This window comes from Ursus arctos, unplaced genomic scaffold (genome assembly GCF_023065955.2).
Source record: "Ursus arctos isolate Adak ecotype North America unplaced genomic scaffold, UrsArc2.0 scaffold_3, whole genome shotgun sequence".
Lineage (NCBI taxonomy): Eukaryota > Metazoa > Chordata > Mammalia > Carnivora > Ursidae > Ursus > Ursus arctos.
Genome location: NW_026622985.1, coordinates 35,482,362 through 35,503,319, shown reverse-complemented (window position 1 = coordinate 35,503,319; position 20,958 = coordinate 35,482,362). Strand labels below are relative to the sequence as shown.

The window sequence follows — 20,958 nt, the reverse complement described above, 5'->3', positions numbered from 1 at the left end:
AAACCCTGAAATGAGTTCTTTCAATGCAGAGATAGCAAATGAGATTCATCTCTTATAATCAATTCTGATTAATTGGTAGCAGCTTCTGGGAGTGCTGTGGATACCGGGCCTCCGAGCCACAGAAAGAGCTTTTAACAGTTAAAGCTGTAAAATATAAGACAAGTCTTATTTTTTCCCTGACAGAACTTACAATTTTTAATGAGCAGGGGTGGTCATATAGTAAAATAAGTTTAGCAATTATATTTTTAATGTAACTTTCTTTTAATATTCCAATTCTTAACATTAAGATTCACATAAGGATTCTTCATGTGAAGAGGATTTTGAGGAATGGAAATGTCTTGGTGCTTAGGCAAAAGTTTATTTTCGAAAGCTATACCAGATAAATGACTGTTTAGTATTATCTTTCATCTTAAACGTCTTTAAAAATCTTCTTCTTCATTTTTACCCCCAGTTTTTTTTTCTGGATAATACTTACCATCAAGGCAATACTACGAAGAGTTGAGAAATATGCATCATCTTATTTAAGTAATTTGCACGCAGTTAAAGCACCCCTGTCATGCTTCCCGTTGAATAGCTTCTCTCTTAAAACTCTCCAAACATGAGAGGCAAATTAAGAACACTGAAATGCTTTTAGAAATAGACTTTAATTTCTTATTAATAAATTACTTATTAATTATAATGCATTATAATATTCTTAGGCTTGTTTAGCTATTGCTAAGGGTAATAGATCACTTAATCAATAGATCTCTTTGTTTAAATTATGCAGTATATTTCCCACACAGCAAATATGTAAGAAATTATTTTATACAACACATTAAATCCATTCATTTTGATTTGACAGTCCATGTTTACATAATGTATGGGTTGAATTAAGACTTTCTATGCTACACTTATTTATTTCTGAATGCATTTAATACATGGAGTTTACGCCGCCGTCTCAAGTAATGGCTATGTCCCAATTATAGTAAGATCATCTATTCAGAAGTACACCGCATCAACTAAGGACCAGGAAATACGCCACAAAAGGGTCTTCGGGTGGCCAAAATCGATGCAGCAAACGCAGGCCCCTGTTTTTCACATCTAGCAGAGCCCCGTGTGCGTGAAAACAGAACGAATTTGTTCTTCCTTTAACACGCCACGCCACCTCATTTGGTAGTCTGGTTTCTAAACCTGCAGCAGATTAATAGCAGCAAATTAGAAGGGATAGAGAAGCTGCTATAGGAAACATACTGATAGCAATGAGAAATGACAGCTGACACGTTGTCTACAGACGAGAAAACAGAAAATCTATAAAACACACAGCCTTAAAAAGCATTTGCAGACTGGGACCCACAAGCAGAGGTGTGAGATCAGTAAATGACAAGGCAACCAAACGGTCCGCAAGGGCGTCGTTATATAATAGAGCAGAGTGTAATAATTGATGTGCCAAATGTTGATCCTCCACCATCATGAAAAAGGATCGATTCGGTACTTGAGAAAACTCAGCTCTCCGAAATGTTTCCTCCTTTTGGGCTTCGTGGTGAAGTGAGGATTTACTATCTTAAACCTGAAAAATTAGCAAGTGATCCTGTAAGGGGACCTTTTAGAATGTTTACTTTGTTGATAAAGCATCTATGAGAGAGACGTACACATAATAGGTACCTAACAAAGGCCACCCAGACGTGAATACTGACAATACTTGATGACTTTCTTCTCGAAGAGTTCCGCGGAGAGACAGCTTTGAGATTGAAATCTAGCTGGGACTGGCAGGGTCTCACACTGAGCAGCTACTTTATTTTATAACCATGTACTCGTGCTTGGTATTGCAGGAGAAGGGCTGGTGAGTGTTCTCTGGACTTTTTTGTAGAGAAGGGACTTGGTATGTGCCTGTGCACGTGCATATGCCATTAAAAATAATCATGGTGCTAATTGTGAAGTTATATGCTATAAATTCATTAGCAATGCACCACCATAAGCCTTTCAAAATTTAATGTTTACTAAATACATCCAAATTTGCTTTTGTTTTTAAGTAATTGTAAATAAGCACTCAAATGCACACGCTCATCACGATGTCGCTCCCTTAGGGGGAAAATTTCAAATGGCCTATTAATAAAGGAAGACAGGACGCGATTTAGCTAGCATGAGGTCCCACTTTATTGCTACTGCCATCGCCGTCTGTTACTTGATTCTTGGCTGTCTGCTGTCACATCATTGTTGAAATGGCCTGTAGTTTTCTGTACCTTATGACTAAAACGTACAGAGACCAGTTTTTGTGAAGTTTTTGGTGGCATGGTAATGAAGGACATTGAGCTACGTTTAGGGAGGGTGACATAATTACCCTGGCCCCTTGCCCATATACCCCTTTGCTCTTCTCAGATATGAAATGTTCCCTTTAAAAAATGTGTTATTTATGACTACCTGTCTTCAGTTTTTAATCTTTGCAAATCTAGCTACCCTCGCTGTTTGAAGATGATGCGTTTGACCCCCTGTGGGTTGGACTTTTGGTTTAATTGTTTTTCCCATTAATGGTGATGGATTTGCACGGGACTTAGCCACACACTGGTTTCCGGTTTCATTTGTATCCAGTGGCATGTGTTTGCAGAGGTAATGGGTTTGCAGCCGGAGACGATTGCAAAGCCATGCGATACACAGAGAGACCAGACCCTGTGGCCTCAGCTTGATTAGCATGACACTGTGCACATGTATATTTCAGAGATTATTACATTTTAGTACTGTGTGTTTTTAGAGTTTAAATTTGATTTTTCAGGATTTGCTTTTAAAGAAGATAATATGCTTCAAGCTGTCCGTTTGTGAGTACTACTTAGATACATGTGAGCGCAACATGTGTTAGCCGAGTAACAGCCGTTGTTGCTGTGGGTGCAGAGCATATCAGCATCATTTATATAGCTCATGTTTAGAACAAGAGCCTATAACTTCAAATTCTGTGTCATTTGTTGTTTCCAAAAGGAAGCTGGGTATAAATACTGCCCAAAGAGCCTCTGTTGAGGAGCGATTTGTTTTGAGAGTGACAAATGGGGAAGGTAAAGGTAAAGGGCGCTTCTCTAAAATGTGTGGGTGCCCATAATTTAAACTGATGCTGCAGAAAGGAAGTATTATTTTCACAGACAAAACATAGTGGCTTAGTCATTTTCCATTTCTCGATGATGAATGTGCCATACGTCCATATCATGTTTTTCTACAAGTGAATGGCTTACTATACTTACAGAGAAGCAGGCTTTACTGTGGAGTTGCCAAGGTAACTGACCAGCAAGTAGGCAGCCCAGCCGATTGCAGAAAGGCAATTGAGTACATGTGAATAAAGAAATGTGCGTGTCATCTTAAAACCCACGAGGGCCGTGGTAAATCGTGGCTTGTATCTGTAGATCGCAGAAAAGTCTTTTTATGAAAGCAGAAACTGACATGCTTGAAGTGAGGTGAGAGGCAGCGGTAGGTACCCTTTTAGGGTTCCACTTCAGACCTTGCCGAGGGCTATCTAGAAAACAGAATCAGTGTAATATTGCTTCATATGACCAACCTTTCTTTTGGCTTTCTAAGCTAGCTTTTACTACTTTATGGCAGCAAAAACTAAGGGAGACTGTTAGGAGTTTATAATGTAAATGGAGGATGATAACTATACATGTGTGAGAATTAATTCAAGTTATAAAACTGAAATTTAAGTGAAGTATTACATATATTTAGTCCACAAACATAACACCTGTGTTTACCTCCACAGTGCTTTTTAACTGGAAGCTGTTCATCCATTCAATAGGCATTTATAAAATTAGTCTATGTCAGACACCTTCTAGGTGCCAAGAAAATAACAAAGGTGAATAAAATTCAGTGGTGGACTTCAAGGTCTCTTAATCTCTAGTAAGTCAGATTAAAAATTCTGGAGAGATTCCTTTAGATGGTACAAAATTCTCCTGTGCTTTGAATGTAGGATTGTGATCTGGAATTTAAATACCTTTGGGTATAGAATGAAGTAACTTCTCAGTAGGGGTTCACGAATCTCTGTAATTTTACTCTTCTTATCAGTTTTTCTCCTTTTACCTTAATTATACCCCAGGATCACAGTCTTAATTTTTTTCCTTGAAAGGATCCCCCCAGTATTCCACAGCTGTATCTTGTACAAGTTTTCACCACAGAAATGCCCGAATCCCCATCTATAAGTTTCAGAATCTTGCTAGTATTTTAAGAGCCATGTCGAATTCTATTTCTTACATCAATCTTTTCCAGATCTTTTCCAGCTTCCATTGCTCCTCGCCATCTTTCCAGGTATTGCCGGAGGAGTGTATACCTCAGGGTGACGTCATACCTAGTTAGGTGAACATTGGTCTCCCAAGCCAGATGGTGAACTTGTGGAAGGCAGGGACTGGGTCTCCTTCGTCTTCATATTCTCCACAGCACCTAGCACTCAGGGGACGTTGTGGAGTCCGGGGGGGGGGGAAATTGCAAATTCTCATCCTCACTATTTTTCTGTGATTTGTTCATTCTTGTTTTTTGAAAAAGGACCATTCCACAGGTGAGTAAGTTGTTCTTGGAGAGAAGAAGCTGTGTACCCTGATTGCCTTGTAAAGGCTACTTAGGAATACTAGCAAAGCAAGTCAGGAAAGGAGGAGTCTACTACATACCTCCTTTAAACGTAACTTGCAGCTTCCTTCCGTCTGTTGCATAGCCTTTGAAGCCGTGTTTTTAGTAGCAAAGCTATGGATATATGAAGCTACAAGCCAAATATTTTAGTTCAGTTCCCCATTTTTGGCAGCCATCCACAGAACTGCAGGGACAAGTTTTCACAGATAAACATTTTGTGGGAGTTCCTATTTTTATGCTGAAAAATTTACTGTCAATGATCGCGCTATCTAAGGCTTTTAGTTAGTTGTGAGCCTAGGGTGAGTAACCTTGAGGTTCTCAAGGTTAATTACTACATTTACAAATCTGTCAGTGACTAAGAAAAAAGAACTGACGGGATAGGATTTATCTGTTTAAAAGTTGCAGCCACTAGCCAATCAGGAAGATAGAAAAACTAAAAGAGATTGTAGAGGTGACAGGTGTAATGGCAGTAATGTGTTGGTGGAGGTGATGATAGCACAGGAAAAACAATAGGTGGGAACTAATCAAACCTATTTAGCCATTTTAGTGTACTCACATATCTTAAGCAATCAGCAAATCATGAAGTCTGTGCCCCATTTCATTTAAAGAAATTATTTGCACTGAACTTTATTATCTGTTATTGTTTATTTAGGGTATGGCATAGTGGAATAGATTATATTACGTGAAATAGTAAATGTCAAGATCAGGTAAAATGGGATAAAGGAGAGATACGAGGAGAGATACAAGGAATAATATGAAAAAAGTATCCAATACATTTTTATAAGTGTATATGAGAGTCACCTTACATATACTGATGGTATTTTATAGTCTGATATGCTATGTATAGCAAATAGTTAATACAGTTTAGATTCTTAGCATTTAAAAATTACTCTTTATACTTTGTTTTGATAAAAGGAAAAAAATAAACTGTAGTAATTATGTAGTCTGTCAGTTCTCATGATATATTTTGTTGGTAATAATGCCCATAAAAAGAAATTACTGAAAAAATATTATGGATGTCTTCATTATTTAATAACAATTTAAATTATTAAATGTGCCTAATTTTGTTTGCATAATATTTGAAAGTCTCTAAACACACCACGTTGAAAGAGTTGTTCTATGTTTTGTCCTGAAATCACTTCCCTTTAAAACAAACTTCTTAACAATATCTTGCATGTTGCTTCAGTTTTCCCAGAAATTTCTTAAGAAGTGAAACCCTTCTTTACAATGTAAGTGAATTATTGAAAGAATATCTCATTATTTGTCTATCTCTTATCTTTCCTCTTTGTTTTCAGTGTACACTATTTTCTCGAAGGTGCACTCTGATCGGAATGTATACCCGTCCGCAGGTGTCCTCTTTGTTCATGTTTTGGAAAGAGAGTATTTTAAGGGGGAATTTCCACCTTACCCCAAGCCTGGTATGTTCTCAGTGGGAAAAAAGTGGTTAATTTACTATTTTTTTCTTTTTGTTCAGTGTGCATAATTTAGATGATATATGATCAAATATTATTAACATTATTTGAAATGGTGTGTATATGTGATAAATTGGTTGTTGTAGGATATTTCCCATTTTAAGATTAGAAATTTAATTACAGAAGGAAATAATTCATTTTTGAATTTTTAAAAAAAGCTTATTTCTAGTTTTCCAACATTGAGTTTTGTGCATCTGACAAATGACCTACCTCCCTATGTTCGCTTAGAAATAATTATAGCTGTGCAATCATGATTTTCGGTATTAAGACTTAGATTCTTACATAGTACATTGATTTTTGGAAGAGCAAACATATGTTTTGGAAGAGAATATGGTATTAAGAAAGAATCCTCAAGAAAGCTTTTACAATATGAGATAATTTTATATAACTTCATAATAATATAATGGAGATTAGTTTTTCCTTCAAAATAATACCAATTATGATGCTTTATTTAGTTCGCCATTGGTTTAAATTATGTCATTTTGGATTGTCACAAATGCCACCAAATTAATGAAGATATAGAAAGAATAGCAAGAAAAAATGTTATTACAACTCTTAAGTAACAAATTAAAAAAGGAGTTTTCTGAAAATTATAGCATTAGAATTAATATAAATATTATTTTTGTAGATTCTAAGATGAATAACATACCTGAAAACTGCCATAGAAAATAGTTGACCATGTTTTCACCAGCAGTAAGAAAAAGTAATCTTTTCATCAGTTATTTAAAAAATGCTTTTTTATGTGGCATTCTATGTTTGCAAAACTATATAGCTGAAACTTTTGAACAGTAGCTCCAGCTTTTGAGAAGAAAATATGTAGTTAAGAGCATAGTTTCTGGAATCAGCCGAGATTAAATTCTAATTTCACCATTTGAGAAGTTACTTAACATGAAAAATTACGTATCCTGTCAGTAAAATTTGGACTAATAATAGTACCACTTCATAGGTGTGTTTGAAAATCAGGTGAAATTGTGCGTGTAGAGGCCGAGCACATTCTAACAAATGATGCTATTGTTACTGTTTCTTAGTTACAGTTCTTTTGGATTTAGCAACTCATTCTCCAAAGTTTTAAAAATACATTATTTTTGTTTTGATGACACTTTTATAATTTTGAGATATCCCTTGAGATTAGTTTGAAAGTGTCCAGCGTTTTATGAAAGAAAGGCTTCTCAAGAGAATGAATACATTAGCATGATTAGGGGATTTTCCTGAAAGATAGTTGTCTCGTTGGCAGAACTTTCACACACTCCTGTGTGACCAAAAAAAAAAAAAAAAAAGGAAAGAAAACAAAATTTCCAAAAACATTGTATGACTGCTTTCTCTGTTACATGAGATTTCTAGGCAAACTAAATAACCAAAAAGATTTTTTCTTTACTTGAGGCTCTAGTCTAAATTCCCAGATGGATTTTTTTTTTTTTTTTTTTTTTTGGTGTGTATTGAGTTTGCTATAAATGTAAGAAAAAGATTTTAGGAATATTTTGATTGAAATTACAAAAGCAGCATGTGTGAAAATAACTGTTTTATATCTTAACTCTGTGCTTCTTGTCTAGGGGAGATTAGTAATGATCCTATAACATTTAACACAAATTTAATGGGTTACCCAGACCGACCTGGATGGCTTCGATATATCCAAAGGACACCGTACAGTGATGGAGTCCTATATGGGTCTCCAACAGCTGAAAATGTGGGGAAACCAACAATAATTGAGGTAATTTAATTAGAAAGAACAAAATTATATTTTTGGGTTTTTTGTAATTTGAGTTTCAAATGTTGAAATTAAAATTATATGACAGTGGTTTTCAGTATTTTATGCATAGAAACACATTAGATAACATTTGGAAATGTACCATTCCTTTCTGTTCATCTACAAAGGTTTTTGTTTTAGTTTTTATATACAAAAAAGAGCAAGCTAAATTAGTGGAAAAAAATTTAAAGACATTTAAAAAGAGATAGATTGGGGCGCCTGGGTGGCAGAGCGGTTGGGCGTCTGCCTTCGGCTCAGGGCGTGATCCCAGCGTTATGGGATCGAGCCCCACATCAGGCTCCTCCGCTGTGAGCCTGCTTCTTCCTCTCCCACTCCCCCTGCCTGTGTTCCCTCTCTTGCTGGCTGTCTCTATCTCTGTCGAATAAATAAATAAAATCTTCAAAAAAAAAAAAATTAAAAAAAAATAAATAAAAAATAAAAATAAAAAGAGATAGATTACTGTAATATGAATTCTATTTAAGAAAATAAATACAAACTTAAAACACTTATTTGCTTTATATATTAATTTCAAATTTTCATGTTCATTGAAATACAGTCTTTAAACAGATATCTGATGAGCCCCTACCATGTGCTAAGTATTATAATAACTGCTGGTGGTAGAAAGATGAGTAAGAGGTGAGTCCTGCCATGATTCTGGTCCAGTCATTGAAGGACTGGATTGGAAATCCATTGTTAGCCAACATCATTCATAACCATTCTCATCAGAAGGTACTGTTTGATGCAGAGTTGTAAAAAGGTAATTAGGAATTCACTTCACAAGTAAAAGGAAGGCTATCTTAGTCAACAAAACAACACATCAAAGTCTTGGAGGTATGAACAAAACCACATGATCAGAGAACTAATTGTGGCTAGAAGGCAGGATACACCCCAGAGGGCAAATAATGGGAACAGAGGTGTAGATGTTGGTAGGGGTAGATCTTTGAGGGCTCTCTAAGCCTGCTGATAGGTTTGACCTTTATTCTGGAGGGATGGGTGGTATTAGAATTCATCAGATTCTAACCTAGTACCTGGCATCATACCTGGAATGTATTAGAAATTAAAACAATAATAAAAACAATACTGACATTGAGCCTTTAATAGGATTTAATACGTTTTAAAAAATAAATGGATATAAAATCTAGAAGTGTTTTCTGGTCTATTATACCCATCAAAATCAGAATTTTAATGGCAGTTAATGCCAGAAGAGTCTTTTATGCCCTGATGCCTGTAGGGGCTTAGATTCTAATTTAACTGATCAATTCCATAAAGGTTTAGTGGTAGTGACCAGGGCAGCAGCAGAGGAACTACTAATAGAATTTCCAGGAGCTTGTACAGGTCCTGAGTGGCATGTTTTCTATGTGGTATAAACTCTCAGGGGATTACATGCTTTGAGTTTTTCTCCAGCGTTTTAATCAGCCATAGAATGTGGATATGAGCTTCCATATTGGCCAAGAGGGGGTGTTTCTTCTTTTGAATTGAAATTTGTATTAACACAACTTTTCAATGATTTCTGTCAATAAATCTGCTTCCTTAAGAAAACATGTAGATACAGAAATAGAATATGTAGACACCTATCTCTATATAGATATAGAAATATATAGAGATATAAGGAAGAAAGTTATTTTGTGTTATTGTCAAGATAATTTTTAAAAATTTTCAGTAAAGTTATATAGGTTATTTACCCAAAATAATAGCAAATGTCATTTTTTAAATGGGAAAACACTAGAGGAATTCCATTTAAATTGAAGAGCAAAACAAGAACGAACCCCTCTACCACATCTATTACAGAATGTATTAGAAGTCCTAGCCAGTGTAGTAAAGAAAGAAAAAAATATTAAATCTTTAAGTATTTAAGGAAAGAAATAGAATTGTCAATGACATGAAGAGTCTATAAACTACTAAAATTTTAAGAAAGTCTAGTAGTAAGCTATAGGCTCCAATATAAAAAATTTGGTTATATCTCTATACATGAAAAACAAGTATTAAGAAAACAAATGTTTTAAAAAGATACCATCTTTAATAACAACAAAAATTATAGGATACTTAGAATAAATCTAATAGAAGATATGCAGAGTTTGTATGGAGAAAGTTATAAAACTTAATTGATACTAAGATTATGTAAATGAAAAGTTAGTCTATTCAGGGATAGGAATACTCGAAATCATGAAGGCATCACTTTCCCCCTAATTGATCTACAGATTCAATTCAATTCCAGTAAAAATTGCAATAGGTTTTTTCATGAAACTAATGTCAACTAATTCTAAAATTTTTAAAGATGATAAATGACCAAGAACAATCAAGATACTCCTAAAGAAGAAAAAAAGGGGGAAAGCTTCCTTTCCTTTCCAGATATCAAGATGTATTATAAATCTATAGTAATTATCATATGGTTGTGTTGATACAGAGATAGAAAAATTAATCAAGTAATAGAATAGAGAGCCCAGAAACAGATATATCCACGTAAGGAACAATGATGTATGTCAGAAGAGATGGTGCTGCAGATAATCAGGGAAAACGATGTCTATTGAATGAATGGTGCTCAGAGAATTGGTTTGCCATATGGCAAACACAAAATTAGATTCTTACTTCACAGGAAATATAAAACTCAAGTCTAGATAGTTTAAGGATTTAAACGTGAAAAGCAAAATTTTAAACTAGTATATGAAAATGTTGAAGAATATTTTTCCGAGTTTGGGGTAGGGAAGCATTTCTCAAATCATACCTACATATTTTTACTTGAGAAAAAAGATTGAGAAATTTTACTTTGTTAAACTTGTCAACTGGTATTCATCAAAATAAACCATTAAAAAAAATAGACAACCCACAATCTGGGAGAAGTTATTTTAAAAATATATAGCTGACTAATGATGTGTATCTAAAATATAAAAAAGGACTCCTATAATAAGACATGAAAATCAGAAACAAGACCTGAATAGACATCTCACTAAAGAGGAGACCATAAATGGCAATTAGGTAAAGACACTTACTCTCATCAGTAATGAAAAATGTTCAAATTAAGACCACAATGAGAATTTTACCCTTGGTAAAAGTCATTGAGGGTGGATATAGGGAGTGGATAAGTACTTTGGAAAATAGTATTGAATATTTTACATAGCTTAGTATCACTGTACCCTATGATCCAGCAGTCCCACTTCTAGGCATATACCCAAAAGAAACATTTGCAAACGTCCACTGAAGACATGGACAGTCATGCTTATTGAACAATGTTTGTATAGCAAAACACTGGAAATGCACAGAGCAGTGGAGACCCAAAAGTCTGTCAGCATGAGAACAGATACAAAAGTTCATCAGCAGAATAGATAAATAAATTGTGGAGTTTTCACACAGTGAATTAAAAAAAATTTTTTTTATAGAGTTGACACACAATGTTACATAGTTTCAGGTGTACAACATAGCGATTTGACAACTCTCTGGTTATGCTCACCACAATTGAAGTACCATCTGTCATCGTACAACTCTATTACAATATCGTTGAGTGTTTACAGCAACAATGAAGGTCAGCTTGCCCAGCAGCACGGATAAATGTTGTAAACATAATGTTGAATAAAAAAACAAGTCCCAAAAGACCACATAGAGCTAAACATTTTTCAGGAACTCGAAAAACAAGCAAACTAAATAATGGATTTTAAGCATGCGTGCATTTATAATAAGACTATATGTAAAATGAATGGGGTGATAAGCATAAAACTCAAAATGGCTACTTCTGGTTGGAGAGAGGGATAGGAGAGAAACACGTGTTTCTCTCAGGGTTCTCGGGTTCATGATGCTCTCATACCGTACTACTAACATAATGTTATGAATATGTCAAATAATATGCTAAAAAGATAATGATGAAAATTTAGCATCTCTTTCATTTAACACAAGTAGTGATTTATCTGCAAATAACATTTCTTTATTCATATATAGTAACATATTTACAGTATTTAAAAATATTCTATTAATATAGTCAAAAAGAGTTTTGCATATCTTAAACTCATTTAGTTAGCTGATTAATTTATTCAGTAGATATTTACTAAGCATCTAAAATAGATCAGCCACTGTTCTAGAAATAGGGGATCAAGAAAGTGTACATACATGATACCTTTCTGCCATGAAGGGCTTCACATCATCATGATAAGTAAAACTTGATTGAGAATGTTACGGTATTTAAATATCTCATTAGAAGTGATAGAAGGGCTGCATTCTGTTATAGCTGTTAAAATTAAACATTAAATATAAATTCAGATAATAAAATTCCCTTCCTGATTTATGAAACATACTTCACCCTTTTCAGTAGCCTGTGACTTGAAAAAAATATTAGAATTTATGAAATTTATAATAATGAGATTTGTGATAATTATGTAAAGGCTAGCCATAAAAATCTTGCCACTAACTAGAAAATGTCTAATGTTTCTGAGTTTTAGCTGTGAGATAGTCTAACAAATAGTAGAAAATTGATACTTTTTTCCATTGAGAGTATGATTAAATTTTTTGCAGGGTAAACCTTTAAAATCATGAAGATTCTCAAGTCTTTTTTGCATCGTTTCAGTTTCTTCTTTGTGAACAATAGTTCCTAATTTATTTTAATGACTAGTCTTTATTTTAGTGTCCCGAGTGAACCTCGTTGATTATGTGTCCCAACAGATAGCAACAAGGAAGTTGTTAAATCCAACAGAAATTTGACAAATTGGAGACAGAGAAATCCTTTTAACTTTGTGCAATAATAGGCTTTTCAGAATATGTATTTTGAAATATTTAAAGGTTTGGACTTGTTTATTCCAAAATTCCGGTGTTCTGTTTTTCTCTCAAATAATATTTCTGATAAGTGTGATTTCTTTCATTTAAAGCTCATATACGATGCTATAAAAATCTTTGCTATTTATTTTTAAACTGGCAAGATTGTTCTTTTTAGTTCGAATCAGTTTTGTCCTGCTCTTTCGTCTCAGTGCTCACTCCAGCTACAGTCAATGCCAGGAGGCTAGTGCTGGGACGCTAAGACTATTACACAATCATTTGTTGTTTTTGAGGTACTGCAGACCTGTCTGAGTGATTTAATATCTGTTATAAAGTTAATTATTCCTTAATTTTTGAAGCCATATCCTGTTGTTGGCCTTTGCTTTGTTTGTTGTTTGCAGTGGCTGTTTCTGAGTTGACTTTGATGTAAGTTCATTGGCTCTGCAAATGTTTACTAATATTTGACTCTACAAAGGGATTGATTCGTGTTTTTTGGGGCATGTGCCATGAGCCTTATAGACTATGATCCTTACTGCTCTACTCCCATCATAAGGCAGATATGATTTCTAAGGGGTTATTCATGCATATTTTGACTGGTTGGTGTGCAGGTTAGTACTGAATACAAGCAACACAGAAGATGTGCTTTTTTTTTAAAGCGTACTTTCTAGTATAATCCTCAAGCTCCATTTAAAAGTACAAAAATACATTGTATTTTTTTTTTTTTTGAAATCTTAGAACAGCAGTGGTAAGTCATTTCTAATGGTTAATCCATTTACTAATGCTGCATCTGCCTTGCCGCTAGCACTTAACGGTCTTCTGTAAAAGGGTCTTTCTGATTTTAACTTTTTGTTTTAGCATGTTAAATAGACTTGGCTAATTATTTATTTTCCCATAACATTGCTAAAAGCTCTGGGTTGTGCTTGCCTGGAGAAGGCACATTTTGTAAGTACATAAATAATGAAAATGGAAAGAACGACAATTTGTTTTCATTTTGTCCTTAATGAATTTTGTTTCCCAAATAACATTTCACTTCTTTAATATGATTTTCTTTTTCTAATAGATAACTGCCTACAATAGGCGTACCTTTGAGACTGCAAGGCATAATTTGATAATTAATATAATGTCAGCAGAAGGTAGGTATGGAAGATATGTTGCTGATTGTTTTCTTATTTGCAAGAAGTATATCATTATGGTTTACATCTATGCAAAATATAGTTAAGGATTTTCAGGTACCACATACCTAATGTAACTAACGAAATGGTGAAGTGTAGAAAAGAGAGCCAAGCAATCTTTAATGAGTTATAAAATATCATGATGGGTGATGGTGCTGAAAAGCTCCAAATAGGGAGCCAGGCACAAAGGCCACTTATCTGTACAGGCTTTGGTTTCATCATCTGCAAAATGAGACTAAGATTAGCATTTCTCCCCCAAGTCTGGGGTAAGGAAGGAGTCGATGAGTTGAGGATTGAAATGTGCTTGTCAATGCACGATCAGTAATTAGTAGCTAGTTTTATTATTTTATTTTAAAACCGATCATAGGTAGTGGTTTAGCTGTGTGTGAAGACAGAGAGTTGTTAGATAAACTGGAATTTGGGTCACAGTCTCCTCCCTGAATAGCTAACCCTGCATTGTTGGGAGTCCGTCAGCAGTTTGGAAGTACATATACTCAAATTGTACGTGATTCCCAAGGATTTGAAAGGTTAGGGACATGGAGAATATTCCAAGAATTGCTCTCTCAAATATTCTGATACGATTTTGGCATTTGATTGGGAAAAAATAAAGACCGCTAAAAACTTTGTAGTTAAAGTTTATATATCATGGGATACGCCTCTCTATCCTAGATATCATTTATGAGGGTAACAGAAGAAAAATGGACACAGCATTTTTACCCCTAAAATTAGTAAAACAACTGCGCATCCTGAATAGGGAAGTCAGAGTTCTCTTTGCTAGGACAATTAAATGAGTAAACACAAAACATTTTATTAGGACCTATTAATTTGGAACTTGTGGTAGTTCAGAAAAAGTTGAGTTAGAAATCGCCTTTATACTATATGAAGGAAAGTAATTTCTATAGAATTGATACTGTAAAACATAACTGGGTAGATCGCTTAAAGATTTTGCACCCCTTTACATGAGTTTTTTCCCAGGTATTTTAGTAGTATCAATTGCAGACAAAAAATGTGCTAGTTTAAATTTAAAGCGACTTTCATATATGAAAAGCAAGCCCAAATGCCAGTTCTCTGGGCCTGGACAGAAGATTCCCTGTCCTGTTTTCTACTTCCCAAGGCCTTTTGGTAGGTATTTCTGCTTGGAACAGGAAGACTTTCGCTCCCAACTTCAATTGTAATTAGATGCTTGCATCCGGTCTAAAGCTATCCCGGTAGAACTGGAATACCACTAATGATCGGAATCATCACAGAATTCCCTTTCTCCTTAGGAGTTCATCAGTGTAGTGATATGGATACTTACAGTGGGCTTGGACCACCAACCTCACCATTAAGTTCTCAGGGGGCCCCCCATTCTCAGGTACAGGAGTCCCTACAGACTGAAAGATAGCCTGGTCTACAGTTTGAACTTCCTCCTCAAGTCTGGTCTCAGTCCTGGTAGATACAGAATATACCAGTATCCTAATAAGTGTTTGATGTGCCGGGACCCGTGTTCAAGCAGATACTAAGGGAAGACTGCTGGACATCTGTAGGACTGGAAGTTGGCTTTACAGGCTGTTCATCTAAATCGGGGATTCTGAAGGTGTGTTGCTGAGGGAGGAAGACTAGATGGGTTTCGGAAGCCTCCACTTCTATTTCAGGCAGAGCTGCCCCACTGCCTTTTACATATGAAAACCGGCGAAACAAACAGCGTGCGTTTATCCTTGCTGGTCCGGACGGGACGTCTGTGGGCACTAGGATGGACACATCTTTGAGCAGGGCAGACACACGCGCCATTTCTCCCAGAATAGGTTAGGAAAAGAAATAGCAAGAGTGGCATATCAGGATAATCCTGCTCCGTCTGACTCCCTGCCCAGCTGTCTCCTGCTCTGAGAGACCTAATGGGAAATTGGTCCTGTAAATCACGGAGCACGAAGCTCAGGGAGAGTACAGAGAGTGATTCTCTAAATTGGGTTTAGTGCCTCAGAGACCTGCCACCGATCTGTTGGCCTACTGTTCCCTTGGCCTCTGGGATGTCCAAATATAGCAGGCATGGGATTTCCCCAAAGTTAGAAAGCTCCTATGACTCATCTTTGGGAGGTCTGGCAGCAACGCTTGGCTCAGGAGTAGACAGCCTGCAGCTGCTCGGCCCAGAGCCTCTGAGGGTGTGGCGGCCGCGGGTCTCAGAGAGGAGCCACGGCGCAGTGTCACATGGATTAGGAAAAACCAAGCAACAGTTCTCCAAAAAGGAACATTAAAAACAAGATGTTTTGCGTGCTTTTTTAGAAAAGTGGATGTAGAAACACTGAGTGAAATGAATGGATGATAGGCTTCTAGCACACTCAAAACTATATTTGGTATTATTTATAAATATTATTTATTGCCAAGAAACTGTTCTTCATGACATATTTATGTATGGCTGTTTTTCAGTATGGAGAAAAATGTGGCATGATTAAGCTACTGTTTATCTATATAAAACAGGAAATGTATCTGTATAAAACAGAAAACTTATCTACATAAAATAGAATAAATATATCATATTTTAGAAGACTGCAGATGGGCCATACATCAAACAAACCTAACAAAATCACGAGCAGAATAAATGGCAGTGTGGAAGATGAATGAAGAACCTTCCGTGATTACAGCCACGAAAAACTCAATCTTTAGGAAGAGACACAACACTCTAGAAAACTCTCTTGAAAATTCTAAAGCCTGAACATCTTTCCCGACTTCACCTCTGGCATCAGGTGTCCTTTAGTATTAAAGAGGCTTCATAAGAAATGAGGTCATCAAGATTTCAGTTATTTATTGTGTAATTTTTAGTTTTTACGTAATTATTGAAAAGAGTATACTACTTTACAGATATATGAGTTTTAATGAAACACATCAGAGGATAAATGTAGTATAATTACTACTGAGGGCTTTAAATGTGTGTATAGTCCAGAAACAATTTCTTTTCCTTTTGAGGGAGGAATTCAGGTAAACAACGCGTTCATATTATTTATAATAACTGCTAAAGTTTACTATTTTATAAGTTCTTATTCTAGGCTGGGAGCTCCACAGAGCACTTTATATACGATCTCTTTTAGCTTAGATAAAAATCATCTGAGGCAAGTTCAAATGACGGTAAAATCCTGGGCCCCTCTACAGATCACTTTCCCTCTCTGAAAATACAGGGCAAGTACTGACTTACCCTCCGGTCGTGAGTATTAAATGGGATAATTCACCTCAAATCCCTTTAGCTTGGCCCACCTCATGGTAAGTATTCCAAAAAAGGTAGCCTTTATTATTATGCAAATACTATTAAAAAAATAAAAGCTATTCTTTATCTTAAGAGAACAATCAGAATATAGAAAATGATATTTTTTAATTGAAGAGTAACATTTGAGAAACTGAAATATAATTGACCTTTGAATAATGCAGGGGTTGGGGTGCTGACCCTTGAGCAGTTGAAAAATCTGTGTACAACTTTTGGCTCCCAAAAAACTTAACTACTAATAGCTTACTGTTGACCAGAAGTCTTACCGATGATAACATAAATAAGTCGATTAACACATATTTTGTATGTTACATGTGTTATATACTATATTCTTACAATAAAGTGAGCTAGAGAAAAGAAAATATTGAGAAAATCCTCAGAGAAGATACATTTACAGTACTGCACTATATAAAAAAAATCCACATCTTAGCAAACCCACATAGTTCAAACTCTATTGCTCAAGGGTGAGCTGTAAATTCTGTTTATTTTTATCCTACTTAGTTATACTGAGAGTCCGAGCTGGGTATTGGTTACTTTAAGATAAATACTCATTTAAAAATCTTTAGAGGGAACGTTTGATGAGATGCTGAAGAGGAAAAAAGTTAAACCTCTAACAACGTGAGACATGGAATTTTGTGGAAAATTTAAAATATAATTTTCTAGAATATTTAATTATGAAGTGATCCAATGAGTGAAATTACTATGATTTCAGATTTCTTTTGGAAAATATAACCGATATTTATTTTAGTAAATAATGTTTTCACATGCTCTAAAAAGATCAGTAACACTGCAAATTAAAAATATTTCAAATTATCCATAAACAACTCACAAGCAATGACAGATATTTTGTAATGTCTTCTCAATTTGGAAAGGATGTTGTTCTGTGCCTCAACTTCCTCCTCTGTTCAAAAGGGCATACCACTACCTAGGGTTGTAATGATTAAATAAGACAATGTACCTGAAAAAAGACCCGTCAGTTTTAAAACACTACAAATGCAAAATATTATTCCTACCCATGGAGGGTTCTGGAAATGCTCCTTCTACCTGGGAACCTTGGTGGAGGAGGAGACTGGCAGGTCACCCGAAAAATGGAGGCGGACTTGGTAGTTTTTTCTTTTTTGGCCAAATCCTATCATTATAAATTGCCCTGCTATCCCTTGGATTTGATTACACTGTAGGTAAAATTCTGTGTCAAATGTATGTTATGTCTTTAGATATGTCCTCCGTTATACAGAAAGCCTTTAAAGTCAATATTAGTAGTGTTCCCCAAAGCCAGGATTATGACAGAAATCAACAAATCTCGAACGGATCTTTTGTTTCTCTTTCAAAAGACGACTTCATTAAAGATATGCATTACCTTTTTTCACCAAAATTAGACTTCCCGTTACCATACCAAGCAGAATTCTTCATTAAAAATATGAATGTAGAAGAAATGTTGGCCAGCGAGGTTCTTGGAGACTTTCTTGGGGCGGTGAAAAATGTGTGGCAGCCAGAGCGTCTGAACGCCATAAACATCACGTCGGCCCTAGACAGGGGCGGCAGGGTTCCGCTTCCCATTAATGACATGAAGGAGGGGTAAGCAGACATTTATCTCATTGCCTTAAATATGCATTTTTAACTATGGTGATCTTATCAAATTTATTATAGATGGAAGATGGCCTGTTGCATTCTTTTTTAATAAGAAGTAGGTGTTGTAAAGATACGGCAACACTAGCGATTTTCTATATTGACAAAGAGGTTACATTAATGGTTCTTAGTATCTGATGTTCCAGGTCCTGTGAATTCTAATTGTAGATCAGGATCAGCATCATAAATAATAGCACTGAGTCTTTTGTACCTTCCCTAGAGAAGCTGATTATTTAGGGCCCTGCATTTCAAAGGAAATTGATGCCCCACTTATCAGCTGCAGGATACTCAGACTGCTGTAACTTTATTCTAGGAAACTATTTCTTCGCCTTTAACATTCTTTCCACCATGTGTCGGTGACGGATGGCTGGAGCGGATTTGAAACCTATTTCTAAAGCCTGGCCTTGTCACTCATAAGCTGGGCGACATTAGGCAAATGCTGCACTGCTCTGTGCCTCAATTTCCCCATTTGCTTCAAGGGGTACTTTTTCTTCCCTCGGAGTTGGTATAGTGTCTAAATGAGACAGTACATTTGAGAGGGATTTGTCTCTTCTCATGCCTTGCAAAGCATGACTTAGACCTTTGTAGAGTTTAAGAGTTGAAGAGTTTAAGTTTTTATGCCTGGGTACCTTGAGAGGATTGAATGTCAATGTCGAATCGAACTTTGATCTTTAATTTTTAACCTGTATATTGAAGCAGATCTGCTTTTTTTTTTTTAACCCATCCTATAAATGTATGAGATATGGAATAAATCACGGTTTATATAGCATATCCCTTTCTAGTTCCTCCTTTATCCATGTACATGGTAGTATTTTTATAAAGATGATATCTAGAATTAACTAGAGTACCTGGATTAATAAGAATTAAATTTAAAGGCAGCGTTACAGGAGAACTCTGTTGGAAATGAGGGAAAGGATCACAAATAGATGAAGTATGAGAGAGTAGGCAGAAGAGGGATAAGGGATAAGCAGTGAGCTGTGAAGTCCAACTTACAAATTTCAGAATTAAATTGTAGCTTGTATGTTACAGTAATGGATTTTGAAGCCAGTCAAGCAAACATAGAAGTGCTTTGGGAAAAAGAGTTGCTTTATCTCTTGTCTATCTGTTGGTTGGTTTTCTATATGAAACCATAATTTTAGAGCTTACATTTTTTTTACTTCAGTGTTCCAACATGATTCTCTTTCCCACTGAGTAATTAAAGTAGAACCATGGAAAATGAACAGGGAATCTCCCCTGAAAACATTCTCCAAATATGAGGTCTTTTCAACAGTTTCTTAAAGTAATAGCTTCCACAGTGATTGTTAAAACAGTGACCAAAAGATGGTGGAGGAAGCAGCCTGAAAACCAGGCATTGCTAGAGTTTCGCCTCATTGTGCTTTCTTCTGGGCTCACTGTTCCCTATGCAGTCGTGCAGGCCGCACCCACAGAGGCCCTTTTAGAAACAACTAAGCTGAACTACACAACTCTCGAAACCAGACTCTGACCTAAACCAGTGCTTCCCAACCATGTCTTGCCTAAGAATTGCCAGTAGCGCTTTAATAAAAGTAGAGATGGGGCGCCTGGGTGGCTCAGTCAGTTAAGTGTCTGACTCTTCATCTCAGCTCAGGTCTTGATCTCAGGGTCATGAGTTCAAGCCCGAGTTGGGCTCCACACCCAGCAGTTAAAAAATATAGATAAATAGATAGATGATCGATAGATAGATAGATTGGTTCCTGGTTTCTGTTTCCCCCTAGAGATTCTGAATCTTTGAGTCTAGGGCTGGGCCTGAGCATGTGACTCTAAATTAAGAACAGAATTTTTGTCCTACAAGTACTGTTAGAGAATTCAGTCATTAGCTGATCCCCCAGCACCTGCTAGAGGGCGGCATGTGCTGTGAGATATTTGAGAGAGTCAGTCCCATGGCATTTATTTGGACCCTGTCGTCTCAGATCCCTTCCCAACTTGAAATGCTTTCCATGAGTTTTAATTTAATGTTAAGCCGTAACCTTTACAAAGTATTCATATGATAAGTCTTTTAAAATAGCATTTCTATAAATTGTACCGGTGCCAACCCTACTCTCCAGTGTCCCTATATGAGCACCAATGAAACAAGATCGTATTTGAGTATAATTCCACAAGAAAAAAAATTGTCCCTGGGAATGATTTTGCATATTTCCTTCAGTTGTTATCTAATGCCATGGTAACACAAATAATTTCTTACCCTATTACCTTAAACTTAGAAACAAAATCCTGTGCTTGGCTAACTCATCTCTTGTGCCATCCTTTTTTTGTTGTTGTTGATATATATCGTAATACTTACTTTACTTAATAAACTTTTTGCCTCCAAACTTTCTTTGGAAAATAACGTGGGCTATAAATCCCTTTTTAAAACGAAATATTGAAGAAAATCAAAAGCTAGGGTTAGACATG

General features: G+C 35.8%; 1 protein-coding gene across 2 annotated transcripts in view; it reads left to right on the top strand.

Moving 5' to 3' along the window:
• SGCE (sarcoglycan epsilon) overlaps positions 1–20,958 on the top strand; it is a 65,788-nt gene that overhangs the window by 20,305 nt on the left and 24,525 nt on the right. For both annotated transcript variants that reach the window (XM_026505936.4, XM_044386583.3), the window contains exons 2-5: positions 5,865–5,987; positions 7,592–7,749; positions 13,580–13,652; positions 18,300–18,498. In XM_026505936.4, the coding sequence (XP_026361721.1) occupies positions 5,865–5,987; positions 7,592–7,749; positions 13,580–13,652; positions 18,300–18,498 (553 nt within the window). The remainder of the gene's footprint in view (positions 1–5,864; positions 5,988–7,591; positions 7,750–13,579; positions 13,653–18,299; positions 18,499–20,958) is intronic.